At 40.7% G+C, this 24,264-nt stretch overlaps 1 protein-coding gene and 1 pseudogene across 4 annotated transcripts in view; both read left to right on the forward strand.

Moving 5' to 3' along the window:
- LOC126934259 (uncharacterized) overlaps positions 1-24,264 on the forward strand; it is a 1,193,286-nt pseudogene that overhangs the window by 573,103 nt on the left and 595,919 nt on the right. The window lies entirely within an intron of this gene.
- The window catches only part of FSHR (follicle stimulating hormone receptor), a 192,400-nt gene that overhangs the window by 125,388 nt on the left and 42,748 nt on the right, over positions 1-24,264 (forward strand). The window contains exons 3-4 of one of the 3 annotated variants that reach the window (XM_050754868.1): positions 10,038-10,112; positions 12,647-12,721. In XM_050754868.1, the coding sequence (XP_050610825.1) occupies positions 10,038-10,112; positions 12,647-12,721 (150 nt within the window). The remainder of the gene's footprint in view (positions 1-10,037; positions 10,113-12,646; positions 12,722-24,264) is intronic. The other 2 variants (XM_050754869.1, XM_050754871.1) reach the window with 2 other exon arrangements.

Consider the following 24,264-nt stretch of genomic DNA (forward strand, 5'->3'; position numbering starts at 1 on the left):
TTTTATGGATGAGGAACAAAGGCCCAGGGAAGGTAACTGATTTGACTCAAGGAGAGTGGTTAATTAGTGGCAGAGTCAGGACTAGAACCTAGGCCTCCTGACTCCAGTGAAATAATAAAAATAATAGTAAGCAGGACGACCTTTGCATAACACTATGTGCTTTTATCCTAGAGCATAACATGCATAACTACATTGAGTATAAAATGTACTGAGGGACAGAGGATCTTCACACATCTTACAGAGGTAAACGGATCTCAGAAAGCTCCAGTAATTTGCCAAAGTGATGAAGGGCTTCCTTTGGCCCACTCAAGAGACCTTTCCTTATGCAGTTTTGCATTTCTGGAGCTTAGAGAGCTGGGGGTTCAAATTTCTTAACCTTAACACTCTCTCAGGCTATGTGTGCTAATGGATTTAGTAGTCCACATTGTTAAACAGTTGTTCTTTCTAGCATGCTGAGTTCTGTTGTTGTTTTTTCATGAAACAGTTGAAAAAGGGAATAAAACAGACGAGGGCCCATAATTCAATAAACAGCTGCCATCATGTGTGCTCACAAGAGGCAAGGCAACTCAATCACAGGTAGTAAATACTGTGTCACTGAAGAAGAGTAGTTTCCAGCTAAGTTAGGTCAAATATAGATTTCGTTTTTAGGAAGACTTTTTGGTTATTTCTTTTCTTCAAATTGGCCAAGCAATACTAATTGATCCATCAATAAGAATGTACTTAACACCTACTGTATGTACCCACTTCACCAGATGGTAGATGTAAAACTCTTACTCTGCCCTGATGTGAGGAACATTTGCTGAACAAGTACTAGCAACCACACAGGGTTCTAGACTCCTACCTTAGGTATCAGAGTAGGATAGATGACAACAGACTCCAAAATGACAGGGACTTTCATAGCAAGTTTCTTTCTTTCTCATCGAGTAGTCCAGGTTGGTATTTCTCAGCATTTTATTTAAGACCCCAGGGCAAAAGCAGCTTTGCCATCTTCAGTTATGGTTTTCAAGGTTGTTCTGGGCACCTCCAACCAACAATTAAAAAGGAGACAGTGTATGGAGAAGCACAATGGTAGGTGAAGGACCAGGCCTGAAATAGCACATATCACTTTTGTTCACCTTCCACAGGAAGAGCTTTCTTCTCACAATGCGGCAACTAACAATAAGACTGGCCAGGAAATGTAGTCCAGCTCTACCCCCAGGAATAAGAGGAGGGAAACTGATTTTGGAGGACAGTTAGCAATCTATTCCATACCATATATTATCTCCATAATTCACACAAAAACCCTGACAGGCGGGTATAATTATCCCCATTAAAATAAATGTCATGAGTATTAATTGACTTGTCCAAGGTCACATGACTGGGCAATGATAAAGCTAGAATTTGAATCTAGGCCTGTCTGGCTTCCAGGTTCACGCTGCCACTCACACATGTGTGTCAACCAAGACAAATATGAGTCAGCAGGGCCCTAATGAGACAAAGCCATTAGTGAGATTACCCAGGCAGAGCATTTAGCACTGTGCCTGCTACACAGCAAATGTCTAATAAAGGTTAATTATTATCATTGTCATCATTATTCCTGCAGCCTTGAGTTACGCAACTCAAACTTACAAGTGTCCCTAACCTATGGACACTTTACTGTCCCTGTCTCTTGAGTGTCAAAGGCTACTCCAACCTCGCACCTCACTTTCTTTTGCCTCTGCCAAAGCTGTCAGGTCACATCAAACCCAAACGACCTGATCAACATGCCTTTCCTTTCTCTTCTACACAGCATATCCACTCCCTTACTACATACCAACTCCATGTCTTTCATCACTGGGAACTCAGTAAATTCCTGTTTAAGAAAGAAATTGACTACCTTTTCGAGCTTCCAACTCTAATCTGGCTCTACCTCCAGAAAATCTTTGTCCTTCCTTCACTTATTTTTGGAGACAGAGTTTCGCTCTCTCACTCAGGCTGGAGTGCAGTGGCGCGATCTCAGCTCACTGCAACCTCTCCCTCCTGGGCTCAAGTGATACTCATGCCTCAGCCTCTTGAGCAGCTCAGACTACAGGCCTCCACCACCAAACCCGGCTAGTATTTGTATTTTTAGTAGAGATGGGGTTTCACCATGTTGGCCAGGTTGGTCTGAAACTCCTGATGTCAAGTGATCGGCCCACCTCGGCCTCCCAAAGTGCTGGGATTATAGGCGTGAGCCACTGTGCGCAGACCTTCCTTCACTTTTTATCATCTTCTTTCAATTCCATTTGCTTTCCCAGATAATCATCCTATGCATGGCTCCCAAGCACAAGAACTAGCTGCACCCCTGTGTCCAGGTAGGGATAGACTCATAGGCCACCAGCTTCCACTTCACTATTTTCTCTACTCATCCCTTCATTCTTACTCTTGCATATTATGTACATAAACTTAAATATTTCCCAAATATTAAGTAAATAATTGGTACACTTAATTTGTTTGAAAACAGATGACCCATGACCAACATCAAACCACTCCTGAGTCACCACATGACTGTTAAGAACGGATGGTCTGGTGGCAATTGCAAAGCTGACAATGAGGGTAGGAAATAAAGGTAGGTTTGCAAGAAATACAGAAGAGAGTAATTGAGAGAATTTAAGATCTGTTTGAACACAAAATGGTGCAGAGAAGTCAGAGATGGTCTCAGAATTAAAAACTTAGGTTAGTCCAGTGGGCCAGTAGGGATATCAGAGGGAGCCGTTGGCTGGAGTTGTGACTGAGGAGGGGAAGAGAGTTGGGAGAGGAAAAGAATCAAGCTGCTCTAGACTGACTGTCTGTGATGGGTTCACAAAACATGTATCCCTCAGGTTGTTGCAGACAAGGATGCTGGTCTCAAGAGGGAAGCTCATTCTGGTGATGTGTAATTCATCAGCAGAGAGGTCCTAACTGAGGGGCTACAGGGGGCGTCAACAGGAAAAGCTTGAGGGACACCAAGACGGAGTTAAGAAATGGTGACATTTAGAGACAGTGCACTGGGGGAAATATGGTGTATAGGGGAAAATAATAAAATGTATTGAATTGTTTACTCGGGTGTGTTGGGCACTTGGCATCCTGTCCTCCACTTCTGTTTACTCGGCACTCGCAACTTTTCATGCATATGAATAAACTGCAGATGTTTGTAAGATAAGGGCAGAACTATTTGCCATCTTATATCCTTCATATTTGCACAGAAAATGTACTAAATGGTGATTATGTGAGTTGCTGCTTGGAACTTTGACTTATGTGTGCTATTGGGGAAATTACTTAACTTCTGTGTGCCATCCTCATCTGTAAAAGGGGCTAAGGATGGCACTTAGCTCACAAGGGTGTTGTGAGGATTAAGCAAATTAATAAATGTGAAGCACTGAAAAATTGCCTGACACGTAAGTGCTTAATAAACATTAACTATTATGAGTGAGATTTTTAGTCTCTTTCCTCATCTGCTGAGATAAGCAAGGGAAACATATTATATCAAATTTTAGATTAAAGTTTAAATTAAGGTAAAACTAAAAATGAACACAATAGTTTGTTGTTGATGTATTTGAAAGCAAGAGCATTTAATTCAAATTTCTGAATTAGGCTGAGCCACTGAAGGCACTTTTATCTCCGTCTCATTTTGGGGATATCTTTAGGATGACTCTAGCAAGAACTCATCTTGCCTATGAGAAGGAAGCAGATCTGGGAAGACAAGACATTCTCAGGCATGTCAGGAAAGGATAGCACCACTGGCGGTCATCTGAGGAGGCAAAAGGAGTCCTTTGGCAACATCCTCACCACACCCTAACATGTCCCACCTTGAACTGACCCTCTCCTAAAGGGAAGAGCATACTTTTTAGGTTGTGATTTCAGTGGTGGAGACAATCCATGTTGAGGCACACACATGCTCTACCTAATCTCCTTTATGTGGCCAGCAGACCAGATAGCCAACCTCACTATAGGACTTAGAACGGGGCTGGGGTTCGGAATAGTAACATAGCCTGGTTTAAGTATTTAAATGATTCTATAGGTGAGGTTAAGGGAACAACCTGAATTTCCCTAGGACCTATGTCAGTAGAGTTTTCCCTCAGCACAGTGGTTGACTGTCACAAGATCTCCCAGCTGCACATGAATTTAGTCCCCAACTCCACAAAGAGAGGAAGGCAGGCTATCAGCAGGTATGTTGACATTAGAATTTACCATGTGCCAAGAATTGCACTTTCACAAATACCTTCTTATTTAATTCCTTTGACAACCCTTTGAGGTAGTTATTATTCCCGTCTTATAGACGAGGAACTGAAGCTCAGAGAGACTCTCACAGGTGCCCACAGTTATTGAGCTAGGAGAAAATGGAAGCAGGACTCAAACTCAGGTCTCGACTTTATTGTAAAGTCTCTGGATCTAACATTAAGAGAATTCTAAAGGAGAGTGGAAGTGTGTATTTTGAGAGCTTTATGAACTTTTCTGGAACATATTTTCATGGGAATTTTCACCTGCCTTCTTATATATGATATATATGTATTATATATATTATATTATATGCAGATTACATTTCAGTATCACAAGGTATACCACATATGTTACATATACAGTATGAATTATTATATGCACATACTCTATCTTGTTATATTGAAAAGCAATATACCAAAAGTTTTATTTTTTCTAGTAACTAAAATGTACCCCATCAAATACAGATAGCACCAGTTAAGGAAAGCCTAGAATACTAGTCTCGCTGAGTTAGAGATGAGGATCCATTTTATTCATCTTTAGATTCCCGGCACTGATCTCAGTGCCTGAAATACACAAGCTTCTTAATCAAAATTCATTGAACATTTGTTGAATTAGTTCTCCACTCTCTTAAAGATTCACTCCAAGTTTTCCGCTAAGAAGCTTCCCTCCTGTGTGAATACACAATTTGATTTGCAAATACTCTGTTTACTGCAAGTTTTCAGGAACATGGCTTTATTGTACAAAAGCAAAGGTGGAAAATCTTTTATAATCTTTCAAAGATAATTCATTCATTCAGCAAACATTTGACTGGGAGCAGGAATATTAAGATAAAGGGCAATGTCACTGTCCTCCAGCAGTTCTTAGCCTAGTGAGGGAAACAAAGCAGAATGCAAACCCAATGCAATATACAAGGGGCGGTAATAGAGGGTCTATGGAAATCCTTAACCACTGGGGACTCAGGAAAGGAAAACAGTCAACTAAATTTAGTTTGAGCTTATTAAAAACAAAAGAAAGAAATTTGATTCAGTGACTATTACAGATATTTTAATGCAATTTAATCTCAATTTACTGAGTTAGGGAGAAATATTTTGGATATATTAGAGAAAAATGCTCTGTGAAGAGAGAGGCAAGGGAGGAGGGAAAAGATGGGAAAGACCCAGAGGGGACTATGTCACCTCTATCAGAAACAAAGTGAAAAAGAAGTTCCTGTGAGTTTTTGATGCTTATTCTTTTATTTTTATTTTTTATCTTATTCATTTCAGGGATATATTATTTACTCACCAAAATCTGGAGTTTAGGCACAATCTCAGCTCACTGCAAACTCTTCCTCCCAGGTTCAAGTGATTCTCCTGCCTCAACCTCCTGAGTAGCTGGGATTACAGGCGTGCACCACCATACCTGGCTAATTTTGTATTTTTAGTAGAGATGGGGTTTCACCATGTTGGTCAGGCTGCTCTCAAACTCCTGACCTCAAGTGATCCACCTGTCTTGGCCTCCCACAGTACTGGAATTACAAGTATAAGCCACTGCACCCGGCCCTTATTTTCATTTTTTAAAATTTTACTTTAAATTCTGGGATACATGATATGCAGAACATGCAGATTGATTACATAGGTATACACGTGCCATCCTGTTCTCCAATTCATGTCATGGAAATCCAAGTGAGGCCTTTAACTACTGGTCACAGCTCTTCAGAGTTCTTTGTATCCAATAAACCAGTAACAATTCTACTCAGAATCAGTTTAGCACTTGACATATGAGTATCAGCTGTAACAGTGAACAAATTAATATGACTCTATAACAGGTTGAAACTTTATGCTGGAGCAGACCAAATTCAATATGCTCATTCGCTCCCTAAAGTCCGCAATATTGGAAAAAACCCTACACCCCACCCCTCCATCAAATGTACTTGTATATTTGAAGGAAAGGAATTTGATAATGGCTCTGAAACTCACTCCAGAGAGAATGCCTTGATAACCCCCAGTACCTCATGCAAGCACATGTCCCTATCCTTCATACAAACATGGAATCTCATGTATAGACGGGCCCTTAAAAGTCATCTTCTCTAACCCCTGGTCAGATACTCAATGAACCCCTATAGTCACCAGTCCTCTCTCCTGTTTTATTTTCTATGGGTGTTTTGTCAGTTCAAGGACCTCATCTGATAGCCAGAGAAGGCCTAGGGAGAGAGCTGTGACCCAGAGAGGCACAGATAAAGGTATCCATATACTATACGTTCAGCAGACCAAATATTTGAATGTGTTACTTGCATGCTATACTCTGTTTTAGTAAAATTCCCTGGAACAAAATCCTAACTCATAGACAAGCTAGGCTGGGCTGTCACCTGCTGGACTTAGACATGTTGCCTGCAGAAAAGGGGGTGAAATAATGCCACAAACTTCACTTCCTTCAGTTTAGCAGATGACTTTCATAGGCCTTAAGATTTCTTTTCCTTAGTCTACCCTTTGATCCATTCATTCATCCAGTAATCGTTTATAGAGCACTAACTACACATCAACTTATAACTACATGCTAGAGATACAAAAACATGAATTAGACAAGCACCAAAAAAAGCAATAACAAAACATGGTGGTGATTGCTTTAACTGAGAAATGGAAAAGATCTTGTGAGAAGCTAGACAATAGGAAAACTTCAATGCTGGTAGAGTAAAAGCAGGCTTTTCAGAGGGAATGCAGATTTTTCTAAACCAACTACTTCATTCCCCTGGAGCTCTTCTATCACACTCTGCATATCCACCTATGAATATGTACATTGGGGCAAAAAGTCTGATAGCATATTATTACTATTTCCCTAAAGGACCTTGCAATACAAAGTATGACCAGCACCCCGACTATTAGAAATGCAGGACCTCAGGCCCCACTCAAGACCTTCCCAATGAGAATCTGCATTCTAAAAAGATCTCCAGGTGATTCTCATGTGTGTTAACATTTGGGAAGTGCCATCCTAGAAGACAAGTAAAGGAGAGACTCATCTCTGAAAATTCTCTTCTACAGAGCTTCCGTGCTTGAGGATGAAGGCTCCTTGCACTGTTCTGGAAAAGACGAATGATCTCATCTATCCCCTTATTTTACAACAAAGAATCCAAGGTCCAGAGGGGTGCTCAATATGGCATGGGAGGCAGGGCGGGTAGAAGAAAGTGTGTGAGCCCTTCTGTCAGTCACAGTTGGTCCCTCACGCAGGCGGGGCCATTTACTAATGTGGAGACCAAAATACCAACCTCGCAGGCATGTCAAAAGGATTACAGAGTATGTGGGTAAAGTGGCTGATAAACAGTAAACACCCCATAAATTATAATAGTAATAACTAGAGACAGAATTGGGTTAGATCAGAATAAGATGTCTAAATTTCTCAATGAAGGACTTTTCCATGACTGTACCCTGTTCACCTGCCCCCAACCCTTGTCAGCCCAAAGGCATCCCCCTACCCAACTCTAACACCCGGTACTGTCTTTGAAGTTGAGACCGTCAAATATGGACTACTTTCTGAAATCACTAATTTAGAAGCGTTTCTTTACTTTGTTTGTTCTAATAATTTCTAGTTCTTTTTGAAAAACAAATCCAGATAAGGGAATTCTCAATATGTGAATTTCGGCAAGGACATAATATCTCTACGAGTGGTGACCAAATGTACTGCTAACTGCTAGTGAACCTGGAAATAGCTTTTGGAGGAGATGGCCTTATTTGCATTTGAGCCCTTCCTATCAGCTAGCCTTTTCCTGAATTCCTTATTCTCTACCTGTGCCATTCTTTCACTCTACTGCATTCAAATAAATGCCTCCTTCTTCCATCCCTTTCCCCCTTCTTCTCAATTCTGTACCTCCCAGATGTCCCTGTACTTATGGGACACAGAGTGAAATAATAAATGGCCAATAGCCAGCATGATGTTCATTCTCTCTCTCTCTCTATATATATATATATGTATACATATATGTATATATGCATGTATGTAGATATATACATATACATATATAAGTAGAATATAGATAATATATACATATATACACATATATACATAGAATATAGATAAGGGTGGGGTATGTGTTTTTCTAAATATGTATATACATATATATACACATACATATATATATACACGTATGTGTGTGTGTATATATAATACATATTTAGAAAAACACATACCCCACCCTTATCTATGTTCAACTGTGCAAATGGTGAGGACTTTAATTTACCAAATAAATCATGAAAGATGTTATTATGGAATAAGAGGAGCTCTTCTCACATAATGTCTCCTCATTCATGGGGGCTTCTGAGAAATGGCCCTGCCCCCACTGGGTTAACAAGCCATAGATGTCACCAGCCCCCAGTCACAGATACACCAGTCACAGATGCAACAGCAGACTGCTGCTGCTCACAGTCACACTTCCCCTCCCCCATGGGCCTTCTTTTTTTGCCTCCCCTCCAGGCCTTTCTCTAGATCAAGAGCCTTTCTAGAACCCTTCCGCTAAATCCTAGGCCAGCAGACAGCTCTTCTACCTCAGCCAATTTGAATGCATGCTGCCTGTGAGATTTCCTAAGACACTCTCAGCTGCCGCATTAAAACTGCATAAGAGTCTTCCTCAGGAGGCCTAATAATAGCACATTTCATCTGTGAAATACTTTATAAATATTAACTGATTAAGCTGCCCTCTCTCTTCACAACCTCTGGGCTTCTGCCTAGTGGACTTCATTCTATTCTGCCCTCAAATTACTCTGGGAGAAAAAAACACTGAGACTTGAGGAATCTTTTCTGTGTATTCTAAGCCAAGATATCATTAATGGCCATGGCCATGCAACAACCTCCACCTAAGTAATGGCACGGAGTGGAAAGGGATTTAAATCTATGTTTATTTTATTATTTTTCTTAATTTTTAAGTTCCAGGGTACATGTGCAGGATGTGCAGGTTTGTTACACAGGCAAATGTGTGTCATGGTGGTTTGCTGCACTTATCAACCCATCACCTAGGTATTAAGGCCAGCATGCATTAGCTATTTTTCCTAATACTCTCCCTTCCTCAATCCTACCCCCTGACAGGCCCCAGTGTGTGTTGTTCCCCTCCCTGTGTCCATGTGTTCTCATTGTTCAGCTCCCACTTGTAAGTGAGAATATGCGGTGTTTGGCTTTCTGTTCCTACATTAGACATTCATGGGATCAACAAACATATGTTTCTTTTAAAAGAGACTGGATTGAGGTCCTCATCTCCCAAAGCCCAATTAGCAGAGAGAAAACAACTCCACGATCTAGGGCAGTGTCACTGAACTACAGCCAATGGGTCAAATCCAGCCTGACACCTGTTTTTATGGATAAAGTTTTATTGGAACACAGTCAGGCTAATTCATTCATGTGTTACCTTTGGTTACATTTGGGCTACAATGTCAGTTGAGCAGTTGTGATAGAGACCAAATAACCACAGCAAGGGCAAAAAAATATTTACTATCGAGCCCTGTATAAAAAAAAAAAAAAAAGTTTACTGACCCGTGGTCTAGGGAACTTAAATTTTGTTCTCATCCTGTATTATTTCCTAAATATCTTTAAGCAAATCTCTTCCTTCCTGGACCTCATTTTCTACATCTATAGACTGGATAATCTCCAAGGTGAACCATGGCCTTCAACTTATTCTCCCATTGTTCTTTAAGTTTCAGCCTCCAGTATGTTAGTTTTGTCTCATTACTACAGCTGACTTCTTTGACGGTAGGAAAGGAGTTTTGTGTGTCTCATGAATCCTCCCAGGCACAAGGCTCTATCCTGAGCCCTAAAAATATTCAAGGAGTGTAACTGAACTGGCTTCACTTATATATATACATATATTTTTTTTTTCTCCACAGAGAGATCTCTCAGAATGATGTCTTGGAGGTGATAGAGGCAGATGTGTTCTCCAGCCTTCCCAAATTACACGAAATGTAAGCAAGAAGCCTGGGGATTTGCTCATGGCCATTCTTGAAAAAAAAAAAACCCTTAAAGTTCTTCTATATTCCTGAGAATATATTCCACGAATATATTCTATATTCCTCAGATCCCTAGATTGTCATTTTAAGATGTCCAAATCAGCCTAAAAGTCACTGTAACATGTCTCTGTCTGGTGATCCAGGCACCAGCTCAGAGGCTAGTCTCAACCTGTTGCCTGCCTGTCATCATTTTGCATCATAGACTCAAGAACTTTGCCCAGAAGCTATGTGCAAGCACCTCCATGTCATCCTTCCATTTAAAGCTATTCTAGTCAAAGCCCAAAATAAGTCCCACATGATGTAATTGAAGTTGGTTAGTCCTGGTCTGACTACTAGCCTATACCATATATTTACCATGAAACCTTAGCCAAGACAGGTAACTATCTGAGACTTAGTTTTCTCATCTGTAAAACTGGAATAATAAAATTACATATATCATAGGATTACTGTGATGAATAAAGGAGATGATAAATGCCAATTAAATCCAGCATATGGACTGGCCTAGAGTGAGTATGTTATAATGATCCTTGGTTCCTCCGCTACTTCAGCCAAATTTACTTTCTCTTGTTGATGTTCCAGTTTTACATAATAGCACTGCTCACACAGATCCACTTCTGTTTCATACCAGTTTAAAATTACTATAAATTAATTCATAGAATCATAGAATGTCAAAGCCAGTAGAGACTTTAGAGACTGGTCAACAATTTTTCAAAATATATTCTGTATATCACTAAAAACTCAGGAAATTATTAGGTATTTTTTAAAAAGGTCAAATAAGATTAGGAAATATTAGGTAAATAAGATTAGGAAATATTAGGTAAATAAAATTACATAGATTTGCTTATTATAGGAAAATTTTTCAGAGTCTATAATATGCTAATACGCATTTAGAATCTCCAAGAAAGATACTGTATAAGTGTTTGTCAACTAACATCACTGGAAAGTTTTCTTAGAGACTGTCGATTACCATCTCACAAAATTCCCATGGAACACATTTAGCAAAGCCAATGAACTACCTCCTAATTTTACAGATGAAGAAGGAAAGGCACAGAGAATTTGTAAGACTTCTCTAAGGTCACCTGGCCAAATCCACATGCAAATAAGAACTTGAACATTAATATTTTGACTCTTTTTTATCTTTTTAACAAGGATGAATTTTGTTTTTAGCATTTGCCAAGTATCAGTAGGGGACAAATACACACACACACATGTGTGTGTGTGCACGGGCGTGTGTGTGAATTTCTTTAGGAATGACACTCAGTCTGTTCATTTGGCAATCCCCCCTCTCCCTTTTACTTCCTTCTACCCACTCTGCCTCCCATCTTCATTTTTCCTCATTGCCTCTGCACTCAATGTTCACCCTCCCCCTCTCCGTTACCTTCATGCTTCTTCCTTTCTTCTCTTTCTGCTTGGCCTAGTTGGGAAGAACCCACAGAGATTATCAGAGAAATGAACCAAAGGGCAGCCAGCCCTCTGGGCAAGGTCAAACAGGCATCCCTTGATACATTTCAATGGACAGTGAAGGTAATGGTTTGGGTCTTTCATCTCTTCCTTGCATGAAGAGGTGCTCACCTCCATGTAGCACTGACTGTACTTAAAATGATTAATTGCCTGGTACTTAGATCTGGGTAGCTACAGGTTACAGCAACATAAAAGCTAATGAAACAGGGAGGAAGTAATTAACAGAGAGCATCTCTGCAAATACACATTGATCCAGCAAGACAAGGAAAGGGCAGGCTTTCTGTGTTGGAATCCAAATGTGAACATGCTCACTTTCAGACTGTTGATCAAGACACAGCACAGGCCAACACAGAGCAGAAGTCACTGCTTTCCATGAGCTCTGAGTGAGCAGCCTCAGTCTACTACATAAAGGGAATCAGTGGCCATTCCCAGCTACTGTATGCTTGGATTTCATGGTTAAAAGCAAAAAGATATCGATTGTTTTTCTCCCAACTTTCTTTTTCTTTGCCATTTCACTCTCTTTTCCTCCAGTATCTTTTGGCCCCTCACTCTTTTTCCTTTTCTTTTCACTTCTTTTCCATTTTTCATTGCTCTTTTTCATTACTTTCATTCCTTTTTCTCTTGCCTCCTGACCAGACAAAAGCTCATTTCCCCAGTCTCATTCCTAACCTCTCAGCCTCCTCCAACCCTGGGAGATTCTTACTGGTTAAAGATGCAGCTCTGCTCAGGGTGACGAGAACTCACCCAGCCAATGCTGTGTTTGCCTCCAGTGGACAGGGCCCAGGTAATGAGAATGAAACAGTGGGGAGACAGGGTTAATATTTAGTTTGCACAGCTTAGTGTAATAAAAGGCACTGCATGCTCCCTCAGTATTTATTGAAATGGATGGATGGATGGATGGATGGATGAATAGATGGGCAGATGAGTGGATACAATTAATGATTTATTATTTTACTCTGTAAAATGTGAAAAATACTACAGCATTCCTTACCATCAAGATCACTAGTATGTTTTTTCATCTTTTACAGTAGAATTGAAAAGGCCAACAACCTGCTCAACATCAACCCTGAGGCCTTCCAGAACCTTCCCAACCTCCGATATCTGTAAGAACTCATGTACTTTGGTACCCCCACTATGATTAAACTGTGCAACCCTATTTTACCAAAAGGCCCACTTGATACTCTGGGGAGCAATTACTTTTGATCAAGGATGGTGGTGGGGGGCAGAAGTGGAGGTGGAGAGATACTTGGTGATGGATTTTAGTTTAGTTGAATGAGCAAATTCTGCTAATATAATTGTATTTTGTTTTCATTTGCAAAAACAGACATAAGAAATTCCATTTGCATTAATGGAACTGTCACTTGAACCTCTTACAGAACTCAGTCATAATTTAATGTTAATGAGATGCAATCAAAATTTCTGCTAGCATTTAGCTTGTGACCTTGACTTCAAAGCCATTGTCTCTCTTGTTCTGCATATATGCATTTTTCCCTTGATAAATTACAGCATTTTATTTTGTTTATTTTGTGTTTTGGTTAATAACTTAACGTGATATATTATCAGCAGAGACTCCTAGTGTTTCAGCTCTATCTTTTGGGCCTGCCCCTATCAGCAAAAGCACTGCTTCCTCCACTCAAATGGCTTTCAGATTAGCTGAGTGCTTGACAGAGTCATGAGTGTTATAATAGGACCCCAAAAAATAACAGGTAAGAATTTGGTATCTGGAGTTAAACTTTCTGGGTTTATTTACTAGCTACTGATCACAGGTCAGGACTTAACCTCGCATATTTCCTCATCAAGAGAATGGAAATAACAATGCTTGCATATCTGTTATCTATTAGCATCATAATCATACAAAACCAACCACTTCCCAAAGATAGAGGCTTAAAGCAACAACTATTTATCATTTTTTATCTGTCTGTGAGTTGATCAGTGGAATGGTTCTGCTGATCTGGACTATGTCTGCCCGACCTCAGCTAAGCTCATTCATACATCTATTGTTAATTGGCAGGTCAACTGGAGGTTGGCCACTCCAGATGGTCTCAACTGGGATGACTCAGCCTTCCTCCAAGAGACACTCATTTCTAGCAGGGTAGCATAGTAGGCTTGTTTTCATGGTAATCCCACAGTTCTAAGAGAGACAGCTGAAGATTGCAAGCATCTTAAGGCCAAGATCCTGAATTAGCACACCATCTCTTCTGATGCATTCTATTGGCCAAAACATTTCACTGAATCATCCGGATTCAAAAGGTGAAGATGCTACTTCTTGATGGGAAAAGCTGCAAAGTCACAGCACAAGGGATAGAGAAGGATACAGAATTGAAGCCACTTTTGCAATCAGTTTAAAATATTTAAACATTTTTGCCCTAGGCCTCTGATAGTAGATGCTCACTAAATATTAGCTATTAATGATATTGTGATTCTGTGCCTAAATTTTCATTCATAAGAACTGGACTTAACAGGTATAATAAGAAACACTGGGCCATGATGTGCCTTAGCTCTCTGAGTGACAACTGAGGGAATAAAAGACTTAATAGAGGACAGTCCGTATGACCTGGAACTTCTGCTCTCTGATAGGTACCCAAGAAAGGGTCTGAAAAAGAAATAAGGTCATCTGCCTCTGAGTTACTGTCAGAGGTAGGCTGGCTTCATGGGCACACAAGTGCATTGTATAGGGCTTTGTGCTCAGGAGGGCCCCCACACTCAGAGGACTGCTGGGTTGCATTCTCTGCTGTCACCATCTTGAAATACTTAAACAAGAGGCTCTGCATTTTCATTTATACTGTATCCCACAAATTATGTAGCCAGTCCTGCTTAGAGGTTAGGGTTATGAGCTCTTCTACTTTCAGGTTTGGGAGTCTTGATCTCCAAGTTGATCATGTTCCTTAGGGACAGAATCTGTGCTATGCTCTCTGCAGAGGCTAACATGACTAGGCACATAGCAGTGGAGGAAATACGTGGTAACAGAAAAGGCACGAACCTCAGAATCAGAAAATCTAGGGATTCATCCTGACTCCATCATTCAATAGTTGAGAAATCTTGGGCCAATCACTGGACTTCTGAGAGACACACATGGCTTATATGAGCCTCAAACAAGATTTAGATATGAAAATATTTTGGCAACTACGAAGTGCTCAAAAACATTAATAAATGTATTTGTAGAATAATTATTACTGGTTGAATACTCAACGTCTACCAGCCCATCCTCAGGAAAATTCTAGTAAGTGTTGAATAATTATGCTGACGATTAAGACTTTCAGCTTTTACCTACAAGTGCTTGGCATGGGTTCAAAAAGAGGAAGTTGGAGCATGCCTTTGCATTTAAATGAACAGAATGGAAAAGAAACTATATATGAAAAGCTATGATTTCAGGAGGACTGGAATCCAAATAGAATATTGATATTTATTAGCTAGCTGGTTAATTACTTTCTCTAAACCTCAGTTTCCTTATCTATAAATCGAGTGGGTGTAAAAACCAAATAAGATTGTGCCTTTAATAAAAAATCACTTTGCAAATTTTTTTTGTATAAAAACTATAAAGAACTATAGAAATATAAAATTATTAGTGCCTGTTACCCTTCATTCTTTCTTACTTTCTCCCAACTCCATCTCTCCCTTCCAGATCCTTCTCTTCCTTTGTTTTAGAAAATGCCAAAGTGGAATATGGGAATCATAGAGCCTTCAGTGACAGAACAAATACTCTCTAGGACATGGAGAGGCATCCCCAGAGGCACTTTCATTCATAAACTATCACATATGGCTAATGCAAAGCACCCCTGCCAAGGACAAACCCAAGAAGAAAACCAGCCCTTCACATAGATATCCCTAGCCTATGATAATAACAGCATATCTGAGAATGGTGGATTGGAAACAGGTAAATGAGAAATGAGGAATCATTGCAAAATTTGAAGCCAAAGGATTCAGAATTTGACCTCATTATTGGCCAACATCTTGCAGCCAGCACCATTTGTTCTTATTAATGAGAACCCCCTTGGCCCTTCCCTTAGGACATGAGGGCAGGGGAGATACTTGAACTTGTAAGGATGTGGGCATGGAAAGCACAGCTCCAGACAGAGGAAGGGAGAGAGGGAGATCCTTGGCAGAACAGAGGAAACACAGCTATGCCTTTGCCTCTGAAAAAGGCTGAAATCTGTGCCATCTGCCACTAAGTCCATCCTCTTTGTGTTCTTTTGTCTCGCTTTGGGGTGTTGAGTAGTCCTCAGTCCTGTATCAAGTTCACACAAAGTTGGAGGTGACCAATTCCAGCCCTATCTTTTTCTGAGAGAAGGTTATTGTTCTCAAGTCATTTTAAACCTCTTCCTTAACTGAAGAAAGAAAAGCACAAGTAAGGATTTGGAAGGGATTATGTCACTGTCAAGGGATTCTCCTTGATTGCTCTGAAAAATAACATATCATTGTCTTAGCCAGTTTGGGCTGCTCTAACAGACAACTGTAGCTTGTGTAGCTTAAACAATAAATCATGGTGCTGGAGGCTGGAAGCCCAAGATCAGGATGCCAGCTGGCCAGTTCTTGATAAGGGCCCTCTTCCTGGTTTGCATATAGCCATCTTTCCATTGTATCTTCACATGGCCTTACCTTGATGCATATACACACAGAGAGAGATCCCATGTCTCCTTCTGTTTTTGTAAGGGCATTCATCCTATCATGAGGGTCTTACCCTTATGATCTTATCTAACTCTAATTACCTTTCAAAGGCTCCACCTCTAAATATCATCACATTGAGGGTTAGATTCCAACATATAAATTTGGGGAGGACACAAACGTTCAGTTCATAGCAGTTATGTAATTCTACACTGTACGAAATGTTTGCACATCCACTGTTATGTAAATATCCCATTAGGGAGTTGAGACTAAGAGTTGTCTATCTTAAGGCTTTGACTTATTGTCCAGGGTGGACTTTCCCAGCTGTGTACTCCTCCTCAGTGTATGGCAACTCTGCCCTCCAAAGGCACTTCTATGCAATAAATAAATAAATTATATATATATAAAATTTATTATATATATAATATATACATATAAAATATTTATTATATATAATATATACATATATAATACATATACATATATACATATATAATATATACATATATACTATATATAATATTGTATATTATATATGTAATATATATTCAGGGCTAAGACTCTAGAACTTTGAAATATTTTCCAAACTGCTTAGAGGGATCACCTAAACTCATAGGTGGTCCTCTAAATCTGAAAGATTTTGTCAGGGAAACAAAACCTAGTTAAGCTTCCATCTTACACTAGTTAGCTTGGGCTGCCATAACAAAATGCCATATGCTGAATAAATTAAACAACACAAATTAATTTCTGACAGTTCTAGAGACTGGGAAGTCCAAGAGGTACTAGCCAATTTGGTTCCTGGCTGGCAGACAACTGCCTTCTCCGTGTGTCCTCAAATAGTACAAGGAGTGACAGTGAGAAAGTAGGTTGGGTAGGGGAGATAGAGAGAGAGAGACATGGGTGGAGAGAAAGGCCAAAGAGAGACTTGAGTGAGCAAGAGTGAGTTTCTGGTGTCTTTTCTTATATAATGACAATAATCCTAACAGGTTAGAGCCCTACTCTTATGACCTCATTTAACCTTAATTACCTACCAGAAGTTCTACTTCCAAATACAGTTACAGTGGGGATTAGAGTTTTAACAATTGAGTTTTGAGAGAACACAGTTCAGTCCATAGCATATCTTCCATGCTTATTTTCATCTGAGCAGCAGTCCTCACACCTTCATGATCCACAGCAGCCAGGTAGAGGTAGATGGCAATGATTTCAGATATTCTTTGGAATGATGAACTACTTGCTTCAAGACAAAGAAAAAATGCAAAATGGATGAAGGAATTCAGTGGGGACCAGTAGGATTGAGTTGTTGGTTTTGTTTCATTTTTTTCTTAAGCCAGGATAAATGTTAATCATCACAGCCACTGAAGCAGGAGATTACAAGGGGTAGGGGTGAGTTGCTATTTGACTTGAACATCCTAATTGCTGCACACGTGTACTTAAAAAGGTTGTTCTGAAGTTCTCCCTGTTGATGCCATTTCATGCTGCTCATTTGATGGCACAGAATTCAAGACAACTAGAAATCAGTGCTCTTCATCAATGCCTTCATGCTTCACTGAGGAACCTTAAGTGGTTAGGAAAAAAAAACTCATGAATAAAGAAATGTTCTTTAACTTGAAGAATATGCATCAAAGGATTCATCTGGCTGGATTTTTTTGAGTCAATATTGTATTTACAGGCAATATTTCTTTCTTTACTGCTCTGCCTTCCTGGAGCTGACCTTTTGTGTATGAAAGATTATCTATTGATCTGTAAATAACGTTTACACAATATTTTCTTGCCTTTGCATCCTGTCAAAGTAATTCTCAGGCAGCTGGATGTTTCTCTTTGCTGCTCAATAAACCATAATTCCATTTTAGCAAACCTTCCACATAGTGCCGTAGGCCCCACCCCCATGCCCCACTGACAACCATCTTCCACTCAGATGTGGGCCTGTTAGACCTCATTTGATTACTGTTAATGGCTGCCACGACATCTCCTTTCTTCAGGTGGGAACAATTCCAGGAGATTCTTCACTGGGACTCCCCTTAGCAATCCGGGCTGTTTCTTTCCCAACCCTCTGCTAAGTCCCTCTCTCTCTTTTCTGTGTTCGTCCCTTAAATTTAATTTGGTAGGAGTATTAAAAGTAGCTTTTCTGGTTATAAAAGCTGAACTGCTTTTGGAGGTAGCACAGCAAAGAGACAGAGGGCAGGGAGTCAAGAGGCAGCTCAGAGTAGCAAGGAAGCACGTCAGTGCCACCTGTCTGGGCACAGGTCTCAGCTCCTTCCCTTATTAGCTGCATAAGCTTGCATAATTGGCTTAACTTTACTTTCTGAAAAGTAGAAATCTTAACATTGCCTGCATCACTGAGTTGTGTTCATTGAGTTAAAACAAATGTTTAGACAAATGATTGACATTCAGAAAATTCACAACAAATGTTATCCATTCTTATTAAATTCCTGATCCTCACATTTACTAGTTAAGGATGCCCATGCAAGAGACTTCATCTCTTTGTACCTCAGCTCTCTCCTCTGCTTAAAAAAAAAAAGAGGAAAAAATAAAATTTTGATAATTACTACCTTTTAAGACTGGTGTAGGATTAAAAGAGATACTGATTGTAAAGCTTCTGGTATATCATCCAGTCACAATAAATGTTTCTGATTTGATGATGATCATGATGATGGTGGTGATGGTAGTGATGATGTCTCTTTTCCTTTCCATTATTCCTAAGGTTTTGAAGGCCTCTTTAACTGCTTCTTTAGGACAAAATCTACTACTCAGCATTCTATCACAGAAACACATCATTCATGTTTCTCAAAAGACAAAAGGAGCCTTCTTACAGAACGCCTGACATATCCAAAAAGGTCCTTCCAACAAGCAAAACCACATTATCCTGCAGAATTCTCAAAGTTCTTAACCCTTTTATGTTTATTTTATTTTCCACACTAGTGGTCCACAAACTCCCTTGCCATCCCCATTCAAAATAATTCCAGTTTTTTACACAAACAGCTGGTTGAATAATGCCTCCCATTTTTATGTTTGTTTATAATTTAACACTTACCATCCTTTGCTGCTTTTGAACCTGAACAATCCACAGGGTAGGTGGAACACACAGCCATTTTATAGGAGATGTAAGCTGACTTGTCTATAGTCCTTGGTTATAGGGTTCTTCTGACAGGAGGATGCAATGTCCCTACAAAATGAATCCTTTTTCTACTTTTGGTGCTTAGCTATGTTTTCTTCTCTATGATGTTGGAAAAAGAGCCATACTTGGACTCATTTTTAGAAGTTATGGTAGCCATGTGCATGGTGGAAAGGCCTGGTGGCTCCCCATTTCTCCTCCATCCTTTTTGAAGTGAATTGACCAATCAGTAAGTACTCATTCACTCAGCCAATCATTCAACAATCAAATACTGAGGTCATACTACACCCCAGGCTTTGTTGTAGCTGTTAGTCTCTCCAACTAAAATGTAAGCTCTATAAGGGCAGAGGCTTCATTTGTCCTGTCAAACAATATTGGATAATGTCAGGTGGTGATGGTGCTATGAAGAAAAATAAAGCAGGAAAAGTAGAGAGTCATGCTTTAGAAAGGGTGGTTGAGAAAGGATGAAAGGGATGGCTTGTATGAGATATAGGAGATATCAATGGACAGCTCTCACTTCAAGGAGCTCAGTCCTTTGGGGAGAAAAGACTATCAAACGTTAACCTCTGGAAATAGCAATATGTCTGTAGAGCTGTCACTGATCCTGAGTGACAAGACTGACCCAGTGCCTTAGGCCAGACTAGTTAGGGAAAGCTTGTTGTGGGCTTCTCGGAGGTAACACAGCTGGAACTTCAGTGACAAATATGATTTGGAAAGACATAAAAGAAGAATAAATTTCCTGTGAAAGACAGAAGTGAGTACTGTAAATGTATAGAATGAAAGAACCATGGAGATTATAAAGGATGAAAAGAAACTGAGTCCCAACTAAAAAGAAGGTGGTACTGGGAATGAGTATGACTAGATTTGGATGGATTGGGTTGGGTAAGATTGGGAGAAAAATTAAGGCAGAGAAGTTTAGGCCTAAGGCAGTAGGAAAAAATAAGTTATAACACATTCTTGAGCAGCAGAGTGACGTAATGAGAATGATTTGGACTGTAAGTTGACCAATAGCAGGGTACAGACTATACTATAGGGAGACCTGTTAAGGGGCATGTATTGGTCAGGGTTTTCTAGAGGGACAGAACTAATACGTTAGATGTATACATAAAGGGGAGTTTATTAAGTAGTATTAACTCACACAATCACAAGGTCCTTCAATAGGCCATCTGCAAGCTGAGGAGAAAGGAAGCCAGTCTGAGTCCCAAAGCTGAAGAACTTGTAGTCTAATGTTTGAGGGCAGGAAGTATCCAGCATGGGAGAAAGATATAGCCTGGGAGGCTAAGCCAGTCTAACCTTTTCACGTTTTTCTGCCTGCTTTATATGCTGGCCATGCTAGCAGCTGATCAGATGATACCCACCCAGATTAAGGGTGGGTCTGCCTTTCCCAGCCCGCTGACTCAAATGTTAATCTCCTTTGGCAACACTTTTACAAACACACCCAAGATCAATACTTTGCATCCTTCAATCCATTCAAGTTGACACTCAATATTAACCGTCACAGGGCTGTTGACATAATCCAGGGATACAGTAATGGTGGCACCTAGAGGGATAGAAAGGCATGGTTCGATGGGGACACACTTCTAAAACAGAATCACTGGAATATGTTTTACGTCTGGGTCAGACATGTATCTAAGTGGTTGCAGCGATTTTTTTTTCCCACTCACCTTCAGTAACCCCTAAAAGCCTCTCTTCCCCCAGTACCTCCTCCTAAGCACTTCCTACACAGAGTCATCCTGCAGATATCACTCCTCGAGAATCCAGTCATCTTATACAGGACTGTGATTACAGTGAAGAAATTATTAGCCATCTCCCCGGCTGGGAGTGTTGCAAGTATCTAAGGATGTTGCCATGACTACAAGGATGTTTGGGCACAATCGAGATTTACAATTGCTTCTTTTATCAGTAATCTGTCTGGCAGAGCCAACTTTGCCTACTGTTGTCAACTCTAGGAAAATGTGGCCAGTTTTTCCTTCCACAACACTGATGTTCAAGATGAGATTTCAGCCCAAGCATGTCATCTCCAGGAGGCAAGGACTATCTCTTGACTGTAAAGGTGGTGACAATTTTCATGCTGCTTACCCTTCCTCCCTGTTCTCCTCTAACCTGTTCAGTATGTGTTCTCCTGAAAGAAGCCCAAGTTCTTTCCATCAGCAAAGAGATCACTTGATCCATCAATTTATATCAACATATTCAGATTCTGATATTCTCCTTTCAAGAAGAATTTGCATTTTTGAAAGAGGAACCTGAAAAAGGTAATGCTAAATCCAAGAGTTGGTAGTGATGGACTCCATGGCAGGGGGACTTCCAAGAGGGAAGAAAATTTCTACAGGACCCACTCAAATAGCACATAGGTGACCACCTACTCTACCCATTTGCAGATTCGATGCACTTTTATTTTCATAGGATATGCCTTCTTACAAGGTAGTTGTATCCTTACCTCATTAATTTTGAAATAAGACCTGTCTCTCTTTCATCACCAGAAATCAGATATAAGGACAAGTCTAGAGAGGATTAGGTGAGAAGCAAGTCTCAGATTAGCCTAGTAAAGCTCAGCTCTAATTTTTTTCTTATTGCTATATCATCCTCATCAGACACCCCCCATCAACCAGTGATATACTAATCTCTTCAGGTCTCCGTTTCTTTATCTGCAAACTGAAAATAACAAAATATGCTTCAAGAGCCTAGTCAAATGAGGAAAATGGAAAATCCTCTAAGATCTACTCTAGCCCTCAAGTGCTTAGTTTCTGAACTGTGATCTTCATGAATCTGGGGCTCCCAGTATCACTGCCTGTCCTGAGATCATCATATTCGAGCCCCACATGAGGGGCCCTGTATGGAAAGAGGAAGTAATTCTGTAAGATAAGAACATTTAGCATCTTGTGGACCACTTCACTTCCCAGCTCCTCTTCCCCAGGATTCAAATGTTGAGATCATGCAGAAGCAGTGAGAAGCTTAAATCAGCTGTAAATTACTCATAAATTAAGTACAGCTAAAGTGCACCTCCTAGAGCTAAAGGACAGTCATAGACGTATCCCTGCCACCCCAGTCCCTGACAAATGAGAACCACCACCTCAGCAGAGCCTGAGAGGCACTGGATATGGAAATGATGTTTAAGAGGCAGAAAGCACCCAGCAGTCATTAGAGCTGGCCTGGGAAGGAGAAATCCTTGGCAGGGCCTGCCTGGGGCACAAGCAGAATGACAGCTTGGACAGTGGAAACTGAAGAGACATTAGGCAAATACCCCACACCCCCATGGAAAATAAACTGCTGCCTCTTATTCCACTACTAAAGCCTCATATTGGGAGGTTTAAAAGTTGTATTTGTCCTTACAGACCCTTTTAGATTTGCAATTATCCGTGGGACAGGCCACACATTAAAAGCTACCCATCTCCATGGGGATGGGCCAGAGGAGGCAGGGCAGGGCAGCAAGGGTAGTCAGGACATAGAGAGAAAGGAGAGTGTCACTCAGGTTAACTCAACCAGATTCTGCACTACTCCAGGGGGTGGGGGTGGAGGACCACGTTTTCTCCATCACTATATCCCCAGCGCAGGGAGGGAGGATTACTCATTTTTTTCTTTTATAGAAACCTGGCTGTGATCCAGATTCTTGCACCTGGTTCTCGCCCCACTCTGAAATACTTGCTGAGAGAGACCCACTTTTTCCTTGCTTCCATCTATTTGTTCATCTCTTCTACTTTATCTTTCATAACATGTGTTCTTAGGCTATAAGATCCTGGTACAGGAACGTTTTAGCTGAATTGTTCCAGCTGCCCCCAAACTGTTGATTTATCCTTCTGGGAAGGACGTTGTCTTCCCCAAGGGCAAATATGCAGGAGGAATGCATCCAGGACTCACAAGTCAGCCAGATCAGGACCAGGAAACCATGAAGTAGCTGGAGATTTCCCCACTAGATTCCACTGACATCCAATCCAGAGCAAGGGCCGTGTCCAATTTAATCTCTAGGCCCCCACAGAATACAGGGTCTGCACACAGTGACCCTTCATGAGAATGTGGGACGGAGTGGTTGAAACCTTTTTGTTTGGGTAGAGAGAGGGGAGCAGCTGCTGTTTTTAGAGAAATATCTTGGGGCGTCACAGAGTGTGAACACTGAAGTGACAAATGCTCCACAGAAGAGTATTTTCATCTTCAACAGACATCACAAAAATGTTCTGCTGTGGTTTAATCACGAGCTCACCCACAGCAAACAATCCACAAATAACATCTAGTTCAAGAGGCAGTGAGCTTTTCCCTCACCCATTTGGAATTCAAAGATAGCAGTGCTAAGAAGAGAGAGCCTGGCATGCTCGAAGGACTTGCAAGGGAAGCAACTAGGCAACCTCCCTCACAATGATCATCCATCGTGGTCTCTCTGGACAATGACCAAACCACGGGAGCCACATAGACACAGATTCATTCAGCCAGACATCAGGGATAAGCTCTTTTCTTTACAGGAAAGCCAAAGACCCAGGTTCCAGCCCTGGCCCTGCCTGTGAGAACTTGTAAGCAAGTAACAGGGCCTCCTGGGGTGATATGGTCTGGCTCTGTGTCCCCACCCAAATATCATCTTGATTTGTAATCCGAACTATAATCCCCAATGTTGGGGAGGGACCTCATGGGAAGCAGTTGAATCATGGGGGCTGCTACCCTCCATGCTGTTCTTGTGATAGTGAGCGAGTTCTCACAAGATCTGATGGTATTGTAATGGGCTTTTCCCCTTTGCTTGGCACTTCTTCTTGCTGCCACCATGTGAAGACGGCGTGTTTGCTCCCCCTTTCTCCATGACTGTAAGTTTCCTGAGGCCTCCTCAGCCCTGAGGAACTGTGAGTCAATTAAACCTCTCTCTTTTATAAGTTACCCAATCTCAGGTATTTCTTCATAGCAGCATGAGAATGGACTAATACACTGGGCCTCAAGGAAAATGGACAAAAAAAA

The sequence above is a fragment of the Macaca thibetana genome, chromosome 13 (assembly GCF_024542745.1).
Source record: "Macaca thibetana thibetana isolate TM-01 chromosome 13, ASM2454274v1, whole genome shotgun sequence".
Classification (NCBI taxonomy): domain Eukaryota; kingdom Metazoa; phylum Chordata; class Mammalia; order Primates; family Cercopithecidae; genus Macaca; species Macaca thibetana.